The 17,822-nt window shown below is 45.8% G+C and overlaps 1 protein-coding gene across 1 annotated transcript in view; it reads right to left on the minus strand.

Moving 5' to 3' along the window:
• Positions 1 to 17,822, minus strand: part of CACNA1E (calcium voltage-gated channel subunit alpha1 E) — a 382,346-nt gene that overhangs the window by 21,049 nt on the left and 343,475 nt on the right. Inside the window, exons 35-39 of the mRNA XM_042925223.1 lie at positions 17,165 to 17,290; positions 13,610 to 13,675; positions 9,411 to 9,502; positions 8,651 to 8,816; positions 4,351 to 4,478 (exon numbers count right to left, since the gene is read on the minus strand). Of these exons, the coding sequence (XP_042781157.1) occupies positions 4,351 to 4,478; positions 8,651 to 8,816; positions 9,411 to 9,502; positions 13,610 to 13,675; positions 17,165 to 17,290 (578 nt within the window). The remainder of the gene's footprint in view (positions 1 to 4,350; positions 4,479 to 8,650; positions 8,817 to 9,410; positions 9,503 to 13,609; positions 13,676 to 17,164; positions 17,291 to 17,822) is intronic.

Here is a 17,822-nt window from a genome sequence, read left to right on the forward strand (position 1 = left end):
AGTTTAAAGAGTCTCAGCAGAGGCAGCTGTTTGGCCTCCTGAGTACAGGAATCACTGTGTCACCACCCCACGCCAGCTCCTTCCCATTGCCCCGGCTGGCATCTTCCTGGGCCTAAGTCTTCTGCCAGCTGCCGGACCGAGCTACGCCCAGAGAGCCCACCCTTCTCTCCTGCGGCACCAGGAGATGCTTCCTTAGCTAGCGGGTTTGGCCTCGGACGGTGGCTTGGCAGAGCCGCTCCTGTTCCAGTTCCCAGGGTCTGGCAGAGTTGAAGAGGGGGTCCTATGTGCCCCTGAGCAATGTCCTTGGTCTCACAAACAAGCAGTGATGTCGCAGTTATGACAGGCCCCCTCGATCCCCTCAACGCTACACATAAGACCCCTAAGGCAAGAAATCTGCTCGGGAGCCTCCGCTGCCCTGCAGAGACCTTCGCAGACCCCCTGAGCTACTGCATTCTTCTACACACCCCAAGTCTACCCTCGCTTACCACTCTCACCTCCTGCCCTGATTCATTATGGTTTCTCCCCTCCTTTCTGTCCTCAGGTTTTTACAGTCCTTTCTGACCAAACTATCCAGGGGCTGGAGAATGGGCGGAGGTAGGGACAACTAGAATCACATTTTGCTAAATTGCACATGGGAGGATGCTGCTGCTTTTCACCAAAAGGAGGTTCTCTGTTCTCCAGTGAAGACGTCTGCATTCTCTGGAGGACGGGAGGTCCTTCTGGTGAAATCTACAGATTAAGATGGAGTGGGGAGAGGGAGAGAGACAGTGTGTGTGTGTGTGTGTGTGTGTGTGTGTGTGTGTGTGTGTTTGTGTGTGCGTACACATGACTGAGTGTGTGCATGTGCAGAAAAGTGAGAGAGGTCAAATCGGCCTTCCATATCAAGTCCTTTTTTCTGTCTTCCCCCCAAAATGTGCCCTTCTTCCTTCTGTAACAGCTGCTGGTTCTGGGAGTGTTTGGACCTCTTTAAACTCAAAGGAAAGCAACATGAAGGTTCCCTCATGTGGCGCAGCGGTGGTGGAGCAGAACGGAGAGGTGGGTTCGAAGTGGCACCCCACCGCCGGTCATGGCTGGGGACTGGGAGGCAAACCTTGCAAGCCACCCTGTAGGGGCAGTTCTCTCCCAGGCCCAGAGGCGGCGAGATCACCCGCACTAATTTGTACATATCCTTATACGGGATCCTGCCGCTGTAAAGGAAGCACAGGTGGGTTAATAGGACACTCAGAGAAGGGTGGGGAAGACAGGACAGTTTAGCCATGATGTTGAGGGCTGGAAGAGGGAGAGCAGCTTTTTCCCTCCGGCCTGGTAAAACCCAACCAGGAGAGACTGAGAGCAGTGAGCCTCAGAGAACCATCACCTTGCTGAACTGCACTGCCCCCAATTTTCTAAGGAAATCAGAACCCGTCCAGTGCCCAGAGGGGCTGCTGCATGACCAAGAGCACCCCGAGACACCTATCTGGCCCACACTTTGTCAGATGCAGAAAATGGACTCTGGCTCGAGCCAGGCCTTGAAGAGCACAGCCTGAGAGTTCACACAAATGCCTCTGACAGCTGTCAAGAGCAGATGCCAGGCTGCCGTGAAGTGGACTGCCCAACTGTTTGCTTTTCGCAGACATTGATTACAGTCAGTTACTCAGACCCGCTTGTCAGGGGCAGTGGGAAGTCAGCATCTTTCCGCAGACTGTGAGAGACAAATTTCCCATTAGGCTAATTAGCAAGGAGCTCAGTTGGCACAAGGGAATTTGCATAGGGCTTTGCTTCTCTTGGTGGCATATTGTTCCCGAGTTCAGCTTGGGCGAGCTCTGCTCCCTCGGTGGGAGCCCGCCTGGATCTGTGCTGGGAGAGCAGCCTGGGAGGGAGCCGTGGACACTCTCCCTCCGGCTCTGCTCCTGCCGGCCAGCCCACAGGCAGCCTGGTCAGATCCAGCCAGAATTCCAGGAACAAGGTGACCTATCTCGCCAACCTTCTTTCACAAGGGCCTGCTAGAGAGTCCTGGCTTTCCGTGAGAAGGACAGAATCAACAACTGATTCCTTTTCAGCAACTACAGCATCTGCTCTTTCAGAGACCAGAACAAGGAAGCAACATCCCAGTATGGACCACGGTTTCCACTGGAAATTATAAACACACATGTTCACCTCTGAGCATCCAGTCCTTGCCAGCAGCCACGTGAGGCTTTGCCCCAGCTTTACTCTTTCCAGCCTTTTTTTGATTTTGGTGTTAATTCCTCCTCTTTTTCTAAATAACAGCTCATCGGTACTTCAAGTCTCTTGATTCTTGAGAGGAAGTTCATTTCACCATTTGCTCTTTGTTTCTTACTGAGATTGGGATGCGGGTGGGTTGGTACTGCCTATAGGCTGGTGTTCCCTGCATCCTGTATGAGTCTTCTTTTTGAACACATTGGCTCACGTTATCCCTGTTAGTTCTTTCCCCTGTATCCCAAAAAGAAGGCCAATGAAACTCTAACCAGAACATGACGCTGTGAATTTCAAAGCAGAAGAGATTCTCCATTCTATTTTTGCTCTCTCACAGCTCCTATATCTGAGTCTCACGGTTTTTTTTTTGTTTTTTTGTTTGTTTGTTTTAGTCCTCATGGAATCATTTCTTCCCAGCAGCCAGAATGAGTCGGGAGGAACACATTTAATGCACATAGTATTTGGGTCCCAAGATAATATGAAAGCACAGGAAGCTGTGGTTTCAGAGAGCTAAAGACACCTGAGTGAGGCCAGGTGAGCAATGAACTTCTCTGCTAGCAGTTCTCCTCTCAGGTTGAGTGAAGACATCCCTTCTCAGGCTCCCAATCCCATGGCCATCCATGCTTTCCAAACCAATTTTCCATAGTTTCTGGTTGTTTTCCTGTATAGTTATTGTCAGTTATAGCAACAGTTACATACATGATTTCACATCATCCCTACTACCACCCTTCAAAGCAGGCAGGTATCAACACCATTTACAGATGAGGAAGCTCAGAGTAGTTAAGTGACTTGTCCAAGGCCACAGGGCTGATTTGATGCAAGCCCTGGCTACATTCCCTCTAGCACAGCACCCATGGCTTTCTAAGCAGCCCATCTACCAGAAAGTAGATCCTGAGAGGAAAAGCTGTTGCTCAGCCATCGTAATAGGAATGGATTTAGGGAACTCTGTGCCCTAAGTCATTAATAATTACTGAGGGGAAGAGGAATTCTGATTCACTCTTCTGACATTTGACCCAAGTTCAACAGCCTCACAGGAGGGAAGATTTTAGGATGAGTCTCAGATTATGAAGGGGCTCCAGGTGGAAGCAACGTGGGCCATTCCTGTGAAGGATGGCATTTCTTGTAGTATTTTCAGAGGGGGACCAGAATGGGTAGATTGGTGAGATAAGATCCTAGAACTAAAATGACATGGGACAGAAAAGTTCCTGTGAAGGAAGTGCTTATAGAATAGTCACCCTGTCCTCAACCGTGAGGGGCCAAAATGCTGTTTCTGTCCTCTAAAGCAGGGATCGGCAAACTTATTTGGTAAAGGATCAGGTAATGCTTTGTATTTTGAGGGTCACACTGTCTTTGTCACAACTACACAACTCTTCCTTATGGTGTGAAAGCTGCCACAGACTATACATAAATGAGTGGATGGCTGTGTTCTAATAAGCTTTACTCACACAAACAGGCAGTGGACCATGTTTAGCCTTGAAGCTGAAGTTTGCCAACCCCTGCTCGGAAGCCCAGGAGGCACATCATCTGAGAAATACTGGACGGTGAAAGAAATCGGGGGAGGTTATTCATGCAAATTCCTGCCATTTAATTCAATTCTGTATATAAAAATCCTTAAGTGTTTAGGGGATCAGTTGGAAGAACAGCCTGCTCAGTTTTCTACATAATTTTAGTCAATCTCAAACCATGTCTTTCGAGAGGGATGAGTGAGATAAAATGCTAATGTCACTTACTGTGATGGCCAGATGTTCTGGCCCAGAAGACCCCTGTCAACCCACCCCTCTCCCCGCCCCAATGACTCAAAGGAGTCCACTAACCACTGGTAGGGAAGAAAAAGAAAAAGATTACTGGAAGCCCCTCTGGTGATTGAAACCAAGCACTCTGAGGTGCAGACTGTGTGATGAGATTGGCAAAGAAAAGGAAGGCCTGTCAGAAGGAATGAGAGGGAAAAGGAAGATAAAGAAGCTATGTTTTTGTTGGCTGGCTGGATACCAGAGCCAATCTGAGGGCCTGAGCTCTTCCCCAGGCCAGGACTGAGAGGAATCTCCTCTCCTTCTGTAACAGGCAGACCTTTAGGTGGCTCTGGTTCCAACCCCTTCCTTGGGAACCCCACAGGCCCTTGATATGGGCCCCACTGGGATGGTCGAGAGGCCTACGCACCATGCAGCTCTGTCATATTCTGCCCAGACGCGGACAAACTCGTCCAAGTGGTGAGGCCCTAGGATGGATGAGTCCCGAGTCAGGTACTCAAAGTTGTCCATGATGACGGCCACAAACAGGTTGAGCATCTGGAGGGCATGGGGGAGAAGAAGAGTTAAGTAGTGCAAACAAACCTAACACAGTAAAACAGGTTTCAAGGCCAATAAAGAATTCAAAAGTGTGTGAGGCTGAAGTTCCTAACTAAAGCCCTATTCATCTTGTTGAATGCCACATGTTTTCATCAGAATTTCCACACATTTCACTGTGTATTATTTCACTCTTCCATGCCACTTTATATTTGGAAAGAACCCCACAAAAAGAGTCACTTCATTATCTGTTCAATTAATTTGTTATTGCAGCAGAGGGAGCAGTAAGAGCGACAACATTCTCGAAGTCAAGGCCTGACACCAATCCTCCCTTCTAGCCTCCCCCACCCCCAACCCTGCTCCACAAAAGGAGCCAACAGAAGAACTGGTAAGATGCCTTAGAGCTGACTGCGTGGCTTACTGTGTGAAGACCTGGAAGCCGTTCACGCCCTGAAGTGGCTTCCAAGACCCCGTTGTCTCACTTATTTGCACAACATTTGCACAGCATTTATTGTGCACCCACTGTGCTGCAGAGATCCAGGTGCTAAGGATGGGAAGTAAGAAAGTTTTGTCCAGAGATACATTCCTATGCCTAGCACATTGCTTAAAACAGAGCAGACCTTCACCTGTTCCTTGAATATTCTTAAAGACTTAGTATTTAGCACAGACTGTGATGTATGAGGAACACACAAATGGTGTAAAATTTTTTATGAGCCATTTTAAGAAGCATACACAGACAGGTTACAATGGGACCAGAAAGGGGTATGAATGTGAATTTCGTATCATTTCCAGTTCATGAAATATTATCCATCTTTTATTTTTTCCTTAACCATTTAAGAATGTAAAAACCACTAGCTCATGGGCCATACAGAAAGAGGTGGCAAGCCGGATATGATCCACGGGCTATATTTCTCCCATTTCCGGTCTCAATTTTGCAGTAGGCAACAGAATCCACTAAAGGGTTTTGAACTAGGATAAAGACCTAGATATATTTTATCCAGAAGGAGCCCCTGGAAGCAGGGGAGAGTTTTGTGGTGCTTCTGAACCAAGGCAGTAGCAGGAGAGTAGTATAGATAGGAGAATCGAAGGACATGGTATTGACAGAACTAGACCACCTGAATAGCACTGTTTTATTGTTTCTTGGCTGCCTAGAACTCATTTACTATACATCTGGTCTCTTGAGGACCACCCCCCCTGCATCCCCCCAGCCGCCTATACCCAGTTAATATGGTTCAGTGGGGTACCACCTATGACCCAGGTCTCAATCAGCCACTGAACCCCATTTTCCTGGGCCACAGTGATTGGTGATCCAATCAAGGCCAATAAAATGGTATTGAACCTTCTGGGCAATAGACTTGTTCTTCCCTGTGAGTCTTGAATGTGTGAGGACTGGGGTCTAGAGCTGCTGCTACAGCCATCTTGGAGCCAGAGGCTGGGGGTGTTTGGAAAAGAGCTCACAAGGAGGAGCCTGGAGGAAGAGATCCATAAATAAAGAAACTTGGTCCTGGTGATGTCATCTGAGGGCCAGATCAAGCCTGCTAATGCCTCTCCTTGCCCCAAGACTCTTCATTTACATATGCCTGTAAAATCCCTTTTTGCTTAGGCCAGATGTAGCCTCGTGTCCTGTCTTTCACGAGTGAAACAGTCCTGCTTGAGAGACAGAACTGCCTGAGGGGACAAGAGGATTGGATCTCTGTTGATTCCCAGGCAAAATGGCCAGGTGGATGGAGGTGCCAGATATGCAGACGGCATATAAGATAAGGAGAAAGTCTGGAGACAGGACGTGGTTGGAGTCTTCTCCGCAATACAGACAGACTGCTGGCTATTTCCTAACAACCACTCTCATTCCTGCTTGCCTTCCTCTGTTTTCCTCTGTCCCACTGCCTAGAATACAAGCAGATGCCTAGCCGTGTAGCCCCTGGAGGTGATGTCTGGGGTGCTCACCACTCTGTGGAACGACTGAAACAAGCCTGTACTGCCTTCCTCCAGACTTCACTGGTGTGCAAGAGAAACAAACATCTCTTTTGGTTAAATCACTGTTATTCGGGGAGCTCTGTCTCATGAAACCTGAACCTAATCATGGGCTGGGCCTTTCTTTCTGTCACTGAGATTGGAGCCGCCGTGAATACATATATTCAATCACTGCCTGGGTTCTAAAGGGGTTTCCACATAGCCACACGTTTGTTTTACACTCCTTTCAAGGTACTTATTATTAATGTTAATAAAACAGTATTATCTTCGCTTCATATTTGTATAGTCTTTTATAGCGTGGTGTGCACACTCACACCTATTATTTGCTTTAATGCTCCTCTCACCTTGTGAGGCAGGCTTAATTATCATCAGCCCTTCGAGGGCACATGTGCCTCCAAGGACACATTTGTATTCTCACCTCCAAGCACACAGCCTGGCTCATCACAGCAGATCAGTAAGTCTAGAGTGGTTGGTTTGAATTAAGAAGCTGTGTGACTTGCCCCAGGTCACAAAGTCGGTCTCATGCAGGGCTGAGATTTGAAAGCAGATCATCTCATCCTGAATATAGCCTCTTTAAAAATAACATTAATGTGAATTATGCAGCACCCTCCATCTCAAAATTCTGAGTACCTTTATAGTCTCTAATTAATTTTCCAGTTATATCTTGGTTTCTTTTAATATTTATTATTAAACACTTACACCATGTAGGATAAAGCTGAGATGTCCACATGCCCTTCTACCTGCTCCGTATCACCCCCACAGCAGCCCCGTCAACAAGCACTCATATCCCCGTATGCCTTTCTCCCTTGGACTCCAGCCGACAGAGCGACTATAACCCACTCACAGTTTCTCCCCAGGGCCTCTAAGACACTGTTTTGTGTTCTTTTTCATTGAAAACCTTTCACACCCCCAAGAAGAGAGTGTATTCAAACAAATCCCCGCTCACCATGAAAATAATACCCTTATATCGACTCATTTTCCCTCCCATTTACAGAAGCTACAAAAGGGAAAGTGTCTTGCCCATTCTAGAACAGCAACAAAGCCAAGACACAAGGCAGGCTACCCAAGTCTCTAGCTGGCTCACTCTCTGCTACGTTAACCTGCTGACCACCCTCCAAAGTCTGCCTGCAAGCTGCTTTTCCACACCAGAGAGCTAGACATGTGGCAGATCTCCTCATGATCACTTTAGGGAAGTAGAAACGCTTGGCCATGAGATAATTCACTTGCTGCACGGCTGTGAAATTAACCACTTTTCAGTGGTATTGCCTTAGTTTTAGACTTGTTCAGCGAGTGACATTAGCAGCAAAGCCAAGCTGAGGGGTGTCAGGGTGGCCAGAAACATCAGACCGACCCTTTAACCTATCTGGTAGCACCTTGTCCATGACTGTGCAGGGCAGGGATGTCTGGATGCTGGTGTGCTAACTCATGCTTTCTCCCAAAAAGAATTAAGAAGGCCATCTAGGGCTTCTCACCATTTTCAAAGTGGGTATGCTTCACCTATATCACTTAGTATTTACTAATGCCCAAAATAGTCCATTTCCTTTCATGCCTCTCAAGCTGGCCAACTGTCATCAAACAAAATGACAGAAGAGAGATCACATCTATTACATCATATATTGTCATCACTCTACCTTATTAATGCTACCACTTTGTATTTCCAAGGTACCTTTTCTCTTTTGAAAGTCTCCAAAAGAGAGATAAGATATTCTTAGTCCTCCCTGTAAGATACTATACCTGAAGTATAGAGAAGACAGATTTACTCCAGGTCACAACAGATTCAACATGAAGCTCAATACTCTATTCCCTAAACTCCACTCCACTTGTTGTTCCTTCTCACAGTAATCCTTCCCTAGAAGCAGCAAGAACTGTCCAGTGTCAGCCATGGGAAGTCACCCACCCAGGAGTCGGCTAAGGATCCTGGCCTTTAAAAGTTCCTTGGGAGGGGACCTGGGTGGCTCGGTTGGTTGATCATGCGACTCTTGATCTCGGCTCAGGTCATGATCTCATGGTTCATGAGTTCAAGCCACGCATCGGGCTCTGTACTTGATGGTGTGGAGCCTGCTTGGGATTCTCTCTCTCTCCTCTCTCTCTCTGCTCCTCCCTGCTCTCTCTCTCTTTCAAAATAAATAAGAGTTTCTTGGAGGATGGGGCGGGATAGGGTAGAGTAGGCCACATCTCAAGCCAAGAGCACAGGGTTTGCTCACCAAGAAGGAGCAGAAGAAGATGAAGGAGACAAAGTAAACATAGGCCAGATCGGTGCCACAGCGCTCATTCTCATTCTGCCCTGATGGCGCAGTGGTGTCGGGCTCACAGCCTTTCTCCCCGAGGCACGACAGCATTATCTCCTGCCAGGCCTCACCTGTGGCACTCCTGAGCCCAAAAGAGATTTTGGTTAGTAGTATCAGGTCTGCGTGTCTCATCCTCTCCTTGGCCCTCTTCCCCAACTCACCCACCCCTTTCTCTTCTCTGCAGGTTCCTTTTGTGACCAGTTAGTGTCCCTCCAGTACTTTCTATCCAGAGAAGAGGGCCCAGGAGATCTCTCTTGGGCTCTGTCACCTCACCCACTGCTTCTCTGTCTTTTCAGGAGTCTCTGCTGACAGTGGTAGAGATAGTGATGGGACTCTCTAGGGCCACATAAACCTGGCCATCCAGGGTTTCGGCCCTTAAATGGAATTTGGTCCGCAGGAAACTGTCCCCACCTTCCCTACTCAGAGTCCTGGCATGCGTGTTCTGAACTTGCAATTTACAAACTAACTGCTGAGTCTAAGATGTCAAGGAAACTTTCTCTTGTCATCAGAGCATTTTTTCAGAGGCACTGGACCTCCCCACCCCTGCCTCTAGTCTACTGTACATCCTGATAGGATCAGAACACGCAGAACAAGGAGACAAATAGGAGGAGGAGGCAGAGTAACTCTGTCTCCCTTGACAAGAGAGCCGCGGTATAAGAGTTTTGCATCCAGATACCTGAAGAGTAACATGAGGGACCCGAAGAAACTCCGGAAGTTGTTGTGTCGGTTGATGTGACTCTCCTCATCTAATTTTATGTTTCCAAATACCTTGAAGAGAAAAACAAAAAACAAAGAGCATGACTTGAGCTGTGTGATGTGTCCTGCATATGAATATTAGATGCACCTCATCTAATGGGGTTGGCAAATCTATATGCATGGCCTTTCCCAATGGCCCAATCCTGAAGCAGACAACTCAAACCCAAATAGGCTGATGGATCCCATGCTCCTGGCCTGACATGAACAAGTAATTATATTCTTCTGCAGCAGAGAGGACCAAAGACCATAGAAGGCAAGATCTTTTTGAAGTCATTCTGCCTGTACATAGTTCCTCCCACACCTAATTTGGTCTTTTTATTTCCATGGTACCTGTCACCATGGTACTCAAGCAGTCTATCAAAGACATACCCCATAACAGAAGTGCAGGGAAGGAGCTACCCCTGTCTTTCTGTCTCAGGTAGTAATGATTGGAATATGTGTATTTGTAGAACATGTGATTGACAGCTTGGGCAGGTGCTGCCCTGGAATTTGCAAGCGGTTTGGGTCACAGAGGGGCACCTCTATCTTCCTTGGATATGTTTCCATCCAGAGAGTCCAATTTCAGAAAGTCAAAACATCTATAATCTAGAGTCCATGACAACGAATGCACACAAAGCAAAGTCCAGACTAATAGGATGAAGAAAGTCAGGACAACTGGATACTTAGAAAAGGAGAAAGAATGGGCAGACCTGGCTATAGAATGAATTTGCTAATCCGCTTTCGGTCTTTGAGCCCAGAATGTGGTCACCATGCAAATTCACATGAAAGATAAAAAAGAAGGGAAAACTCAGAGATCTTTATCCACAGACAGTGAATAATGTTGAACTCTGAGACCCTAAGTCTCTTCGGATGAGAGGGGTACCCTTCCACATGGACTTTCCTCCCAACCATGTTTCAGGTATCAGGATCTATTCCTACAAGTCAATGATGGTACAACTGAAGGCTTACAGGTCACTTTTCCAGCCCTTTGAGACACCTTCCAGACTATATTTAACATACTTCAGTTTATCTAATATATGCTAAATGGAACACATTTTTCCCCCGAACAGTTTTTAGAATGTGCAGTTGAGGAACGATCTCTGCCCCCAGCTATTTTACTCAAGTAACTCCCACTGACACCTGCTTTGGGGATTTGTTCTCCACACTGTTTTTCAAAACCCAAATACTACTTGTCTCTCAGGGAGAACGGAAGTGGCAAGGTAGGCAGCACAGGGGAAGAAAGGAAGGAGGAAGATAAGAGGGTGGAGGGCCCACAAACAGACAGACAGTAGAACTGAAAAAATCCCCAACAACCACATTTAGTTCCAGGCACCCCAGGAGGAAACTGTCATACATCCTTATGCCTGTGTTCACATCACCTTCTCTCCTTTTCACTCTCTTGGCCCAACATCTGCAATTTATCACATCACATCCACACAACTTACAATGTTTTTTTCTACCTCTGACAGTCCTGAAACCACCATTAATTGTCCTCACTATGATTTTCTCAAACACCTTATCCAGTTATCAACTAGTGGGAGGGCATGCTGTGATTCTGCATGAGGTGTGTGGGTAACAGTCAAAGAAACTGAAGCTGTTTTGAATCGACTATAGTTATCAAGCCAAAAATGTATAAATACATATTTATTGTGAAGGCAGTTTTTAAAATCCCACCTTCTATTTATTTATTCATTTTTTATTTTTTAGCTTTTCACTTAGTCCTTGTCCCAGACCAAATTTCCTACACCAAAAGGGCATGAAAGAAAAAGAAGAGATACTGAGACCCACCAGAACGCTTAACAGAAGTACAAGCTTAAATCTACTTTCACTCGGAATCACAGAACTTTAGAACATAAAATGACCTGTGAAGACATCTATCCAACTTGTCTATGGTTCCGGTGAGGGTGTTAAGGCCCAGAGAGGTTCGGTGACTTGACCAAGTTTGTAGAGCTGGTCAGTGGAGGAGCTGAGGCGGAAAGCCTCACCTCCTAATGATCTGTGCCCCTGGACTGTTTCCCATACCCAGCAAGTTACTCCTTCCTTCCCTCTTCAGATTCCTCTGCAAAATTCTCTTCTTCCAAGATGACTGTGAAAGTTCAGAATAATGGTTCTTCTCACAGATTCATCCTGTTCCTATTTATTTTTCCAATACTGGTCTCCTGCCTTTATGTCTTTCTGTTTGGATGGATCCCTCTACTTTGTTGTGACTATACCAGATACAATTTCTTTAGCCACAAGCTACGTATCTGCATTGTGCACAGTGTGGGGTTTCTATCATGCACCAGGAGGAGGATGGCTCTCTAAAGGCAAATCACAGTGGGAAAGCCATTTGTGTCCCTGTGTAATGGAAACAGTGCTCCTATTTTGGGGGAAGAAGTCTAAGGGCAATAAGATATTAGACATTGCACACAATTTCATGACTGAACAGCTCCCACCTCCCACCAACAGGTCAAATAAATACTTGTATTTGCTTGTTGGTGGGAGGAGAGAGAACATGTAGTACACTAAGAATATGGGTTGTACAGCAGACAGAGCTGAGATTTAATTAAACTCAGCTCTCCCACTTACTGGGACCTTCAGTATGTTATAAGTTACTTAACCATGTTAAGCGTCAATGGAGACAATGAAACCCACCCATAAACATTTTCACATCACTTTCAAATACGTTAGTCACGTATTGTGCGTGTGCCTGCAGACAGGGAGGAAGAATGGGGTTAGAACATTTTGGAGAGTGTTTGGCACACCCAGGAATTCAAGTATTGGTAAATAGCATTATCATCATTATCAGCAATAATGCTAATAGTTTACTACTAGAGATGGTGTTATTCTAGTTTATTTTGACTGAAGATGAAAGGAGGTAAGAGCTATTTTAATCATGGACAAAAATTTAAGTTTCATTTGGCTGTTCAAGAACATTTAAATTCTAGAATCAAATATTTGAGAGTTAGAAGGGACTTAATAGACATCATCAAGCTGATCGTAAATTTCCATAGGGATTCTGCTTACAGCACAGCTCTGACGCCATCATGGTATTTCTCCTGAAATATCTTCATTAAAGGAGAACTCACTACTTCTCAACCAAGTCTCACGCTTTGTGATACTTGACATTCTATTGTATTTTGGGAGAACAAAAATCTCTCCAGTAATACAGTTAGGAGATGAACAAAATTAAGAAGTGCATGCAAGAGAGAGGAGCATAAAGAAGAGACATTTCAGAGATGCTTTGGCAAAAGGCTGCTGACACAGCAAGCATGGGAGATGTGTGCAGTGGCTCCAGATGGCAGGCACTGTTGAGAAGGCAGCTGGCAGTCCAAAGGCAGCCAGACTGCCTGACTGCAGGAGACTGCCACTTGGCTGAATTTCCATGCTAGGCTTTAGTCTCAACATCTCCAAGTCAGAAAGTTAGCCCCCCTGAAACAAGCAGACAGTCCAGTGTATCTAACTGGATATGTTCATGGGATGTGTCACTGACTGTTTATAGTAGGAGTCCACCTGCCACAAATGACAGTCACTTTAGGAAGATCTTATGACATCTTCTGCTCAGTGGACCTCTGGCTACCTGCATAAATATCCAGGATGGAAACATGGCCTTTGGGTGTCCCTAGGATTAGGCAGGCTGCTAGGATCCCTTTGAGTTGTTCCCAGTAGTAGGTCTTAGGGTGTAAATCTCAGCCATTCAAGACTTAACTCAGATATATTTTGTGCTGTTGCGTATGAGGGAACAACCATCTGACCTTCTTTTAGGTCTAGCTCAAATATGGGAGATGCTGAGAAATGGATCATCATGAGCCTCACCCCCTCCTTAGTCTTATGCGAGACCTCTCTGGCTAAGAACAGTGGTGTCACTTTTGCTTTAGTCCTTTTGTTGTGTTCACAGAAGTCCCACTACTTGTAAGTCAGCACCATGATCTGATAACCTCAGATGAAACCCCTGTACCAGATTTGTACTGCAAATACCTTGGTAACCTGAGTGGGGAACCGTGCATATGTAAAATTCCCAAGGTGACATTGCAATAAGATCTTGCGAGCATGCCCATAGGCAAAAAGGGGTTCGAAGCACCCTCCACCTTGGATGCTAAGGCTGGTGAGCCAGTAACAATCTGTCACTGTCCCCAACCAGGCCCCAATATACCAGCTCACCTGCATCCCGATGATGGCATAGATGAAGAAAAGCATGGCAATCAAAAGGCAGACGTAGGGGAGGGCCTGGAGAGAAAGCAGAGATAGGACCATAAATTCAAAGGGAGGCAGCTCACAGGCTCCACACCCACAGTTACAGGCAGTACTAGAACTCTTGCCCTAAAGCTGATTTTAATGGAAGGCTGGGACTCCCTATTCCCTGGGGCTATTCTGATTTGGAGTGCCACACTTCTGCAGATGTCCATGTCCTCTGACAAATATGTAAGCTATTGTCCATAGACAGGCTTGTCATTCACTTTCTGTCAAGAATGTTCATTCACCCAGAAGTGTGGCCCAGATCTTTAAGGAGAGCTAGGGAAACTTCCTGGGCTTGAGATTCATCCCACTTTGCATGCAGAATATTAATAACCAAGGCAATTGTGATGCAAATTACACAGAAAGCACCTAGATTGGGTCCTCATATACCTATGTTACCCCTTACCACTCCCTCACTCAATGCCAAGCCCATAATAGAGAATCTGGAAGCAAAGAAGCCGGCTAGGGGTCTCAGTTTTTCGTCAGTTCCTAGAAGACCCCTTCATCTTCCGATGAAACTCTCTTTCCAATGTTTAAGCCTCCTGGCACTTCATTACATATCATGCAAAATTCTGAAAAGCCCTTTAAGTGTTAGCCACTGCAAAACTCTGCCATGAAGCCATGTGGCACAAAATTCCATATCATGTAAGCTAACTGCCACTGTGGGATGATAACATTTCAATTGTAGGGGTGAAGGGGGCAAGTGAAAGAGATGCGAGGTAGGGAACTGCCTACCTACAGAGAACTGGCTGGGGGAGGATGTAGGGAAATTTCCTTTGGGGGCCAGGGAGGGCTCTATGATTTGGGGGTGATCTCCATGCTGACATGGAAGCCTCTCTCCTTTACCATTCAGGAAGCTTCCTGGAGGACCGTGCAGCTTGCAGTCTCCATTCTATCCTGAGTGTGTGCAATGCACCTCCCAGGAGACTAGTTGAAGGCTTTCAGACTGCAGGGGCAGGGCAGGGCTTATCAACAGAGCTAACTAAATGAAGAGCCTTGGGAGACTTTTAGAATAGACTTTAGAATAAAGGATAAAATTAAAATGCGACCAAGTTGCCTAGAGAATCCCTTCTCCAGTGAGGTGCTGACTCCCAGGATCTATAAGGGAAATGGCTGCCTTTCAAGGGGCCGTGTGACGACTCCGTCTGCTGAAAGGAGAGGGCTGGGAGGCAGGTTTCTTACCACTTGAGGTGTCACTACCTTCTATCACCTTCTGCTTACTTTCTGCCCTTATTCTACCTTCTATACTCCAAGGTCTCCAGTCCCTAGCTCATCTCTCCCTACCACACCCCACCAGCTTTTGGGAAAAGATCAAAGATTTATTCTGATCTCCTTTCTTATCATGTTATAAATTCTAACTCATAATAAGGATAAAGAGGGAAGAACAAAGTAGGAGTCATTGGTTGGAGAACTGAGCTATGGTCACGGCTGGTTGGGGGGGGGGGGAGGGCGTGGCTACGCCATGGCCCCCAGGGGGCAGTTTATATTGTGTGGCTCCTTGCTGTGTATTTGCAGAGGGAGCCTTTGTTAAGCCGACTTTCAGAAAACAATTTCTATACTGTGTCCTGGGACTGTTCTGAAAAGGAAACACCTATCCATCACAGTGTCACCTAGAGGCTGATTCACCTTGTCTTCACTGTTCTATATTCACTGCAATAAGCCAACCATTTGACCATCAATTTTTTGACATGCTTTTCTTTGCCCTCAACAGTATGCAGTTTTACAGAGAACTGGCGAGCATGATAATGTGACAGGCTGACACATATTTCTTGAGAGACTCACTAACTGTAACTTATTTGAAAGGTCTCTAACACAAAGGTTTTAAAGAGTGGCTTGTGTATCAGATTCTAAATCCAAATTGACCTGAGACTCGGTAAATTCTTGCTAAGGTTTTAGATTTCTCCTCTGTCATGTGGCTTTGGAAAAATTCTTTCCATTGAGGTGAGAATAGATGAGAAACCCCATTGAGAGGGTTATGACACCAAACAATTACTATGGATATGATACAAATGTCAAGGTTGCTGGTAGGAGGCTGAACATCCTTACAACTCTTCTCATATATCAAACCCGCAGGATCTCAATGGAGAATAAGTCAGTAATGATGGTGTAGGGTGCACACTTTTCCAAATGATGAAGAAGAAATCACTGAATTCACTGGCTTAACCTCTTCAGTTCAATTAAAATACATAAACAATTAAAATAAAGGAGCCAATTTAGTAAATTCATGATTTCTCATCTTTGAATCAATTTCATCAAATTTATTTTTAAAGCACATTCATTGAAAAGCTTTTTTTGAGAGAGAGAGAGAAAGCGAACGAGCATGTGTGAGCAGAGGAAGGGCAGAGGGAGAGGGAAAGAAAGAATCTTAAGCAGGCTTCATGGCCAGCATGGAGCCTGACTCGGGACCCAACCTGGGGCTTAATCTCATGACCATAAGATCACAACCTCAGCCAAAATCAAGAGTCGGACACTTAACCAGATGAGCCACCCAGGTGCTCCCAAAAGCTTTAAGAGGAAATAGTAGGCATTTGGGCAGCACTTAGACTCCCAAAGCCTTAAAAACAAACTATGATATCTGCTACAGCCTGAAGACATTTAAGTATGTTTGGGAAACTTCTTTTATGGGAAGTTTCTGTCATTAAAGTGGGTTTCAGGTATCTTTAAAACTTACATTTATTACACATATACCTCTGTATAGCCCCATGAGACCATTCAAAGAAGCTCACCACATTAACCTTGCCCAAGCATCCTATTAGATAGTAAGACACAGAGGTGACCATTAGCATGCTATACATTCAGGGGTTCAGGAAACACACACTGATGAAGACATGGATGGGACTTATGAATTATCTCGCAGAACTTTTTATTTTTAATTTTTTTAATGTTTATTTATTTTTGAGGGAGAGGGAGAGACAGAGCGTGAACAGGGGAGGAGTAAAGAGATAGGGAGACAGAATCAGAAGCAGACTCCTGGCTCCGAGCTGTCAGTGCAGAGCCCGACACAGGGCTCGAACTCACAAGCCACAAGATCGTGACCTGAGCTGAAGTCGGACGTTTAACCGACTGAGCCGCCCAGGTGCCCCACGTTGAAAAACTTTTAATGTGACCTACAGCCATTGGCAAGTCCCTCAAAATGCAGAAGATGCATTACTACAGGTGTCTGGCTCTCTACATGGACAGGATCGCTGGGGGCGCTTTGGAATACCTCGAGAGGGAGCACACCTGATAAAATAGGCCTCAAGTGAACAAAGAAGGGAACTGAGTTATAATGTGGAGGTGTTTTTCTAGAATGAGATTCTCTCCAGTTAAACACAAGCTGCTTGCTGCCTGGCTGAGCTGCATTATAACTAAGAACTGCTGTATCTATTTAATGCTTCTGACAAACACTCATTCCTCGAGGTGAAGGGACCAGTGTAATGACACTGTGTGGCCCGGCTGTGCTGTCTGATAAGAAAGAGAGGAGGATCTGGTGCTGCTTACCTTAAAGGACTGTACAAAAGTCCAAAGTAAAATACGGATGGTGTAGCCCTGACGTAGAAGCTTGATGAGACGAGCAGCTCGGAAGAGCTTCAGAAAGCTCATATTGAAGCCACTGGTGTTCACCAGCTGGTGGACCAAAAGGAAGCATATAATTAGTGACATTACGGTCATTTAGCAAAAACTAAGCACTAGTATTTGCATATGTATCCCTCATTCAGATCATGGAATTGGACACAGATTCTGTCTTGTTTTCAACCCCATCGTCAACTGATGGGCCAGTGAGGACCATCTCTCTAAGCCTTCCCAGGCCTGCACTCTATTCCCAGGTAGAAGGGTATGGGTAGGACCCCAGAAGAGTGCCCTGCATATATCATACAAAACTAGCCTCCCTAGTCTTCTAAGCAGGCCTAGTGGTCCTAACTGCACTTAGATGCCCAAGAACATACCTAATAACCCCTCCAGGACATATGGTGGCCATGTCAACATTCAAAGAGAGTTATGATGAACCCTCCAAGTCTTCTTTAGGATAAACAGTTTTAGGGTAACAATTCAGGTCTAACAACCTTGATGGCAAAGATACTATGCCTCTCTTGTGCCTCCTAAAGAATCTAGCAGGACACTGTGTACACGAGCCCTCTTCTGGTATGGTCTATTGCAC

Source organism: Panthera leo, chromosome F3 (genome assembly GCF_018350215.1).
Source record: "Panthera leo isolate Ple1 chromosome F3, P.leo_Ple1_pat1.1, whole genome shotgun sequence".
Taxonomy (NCBI): domain Eukaryota; kingdom Metazoa; phylum Chordata; class Mammalia; order Carnivora; family Felidae; genus Panthera; species Panthera leo.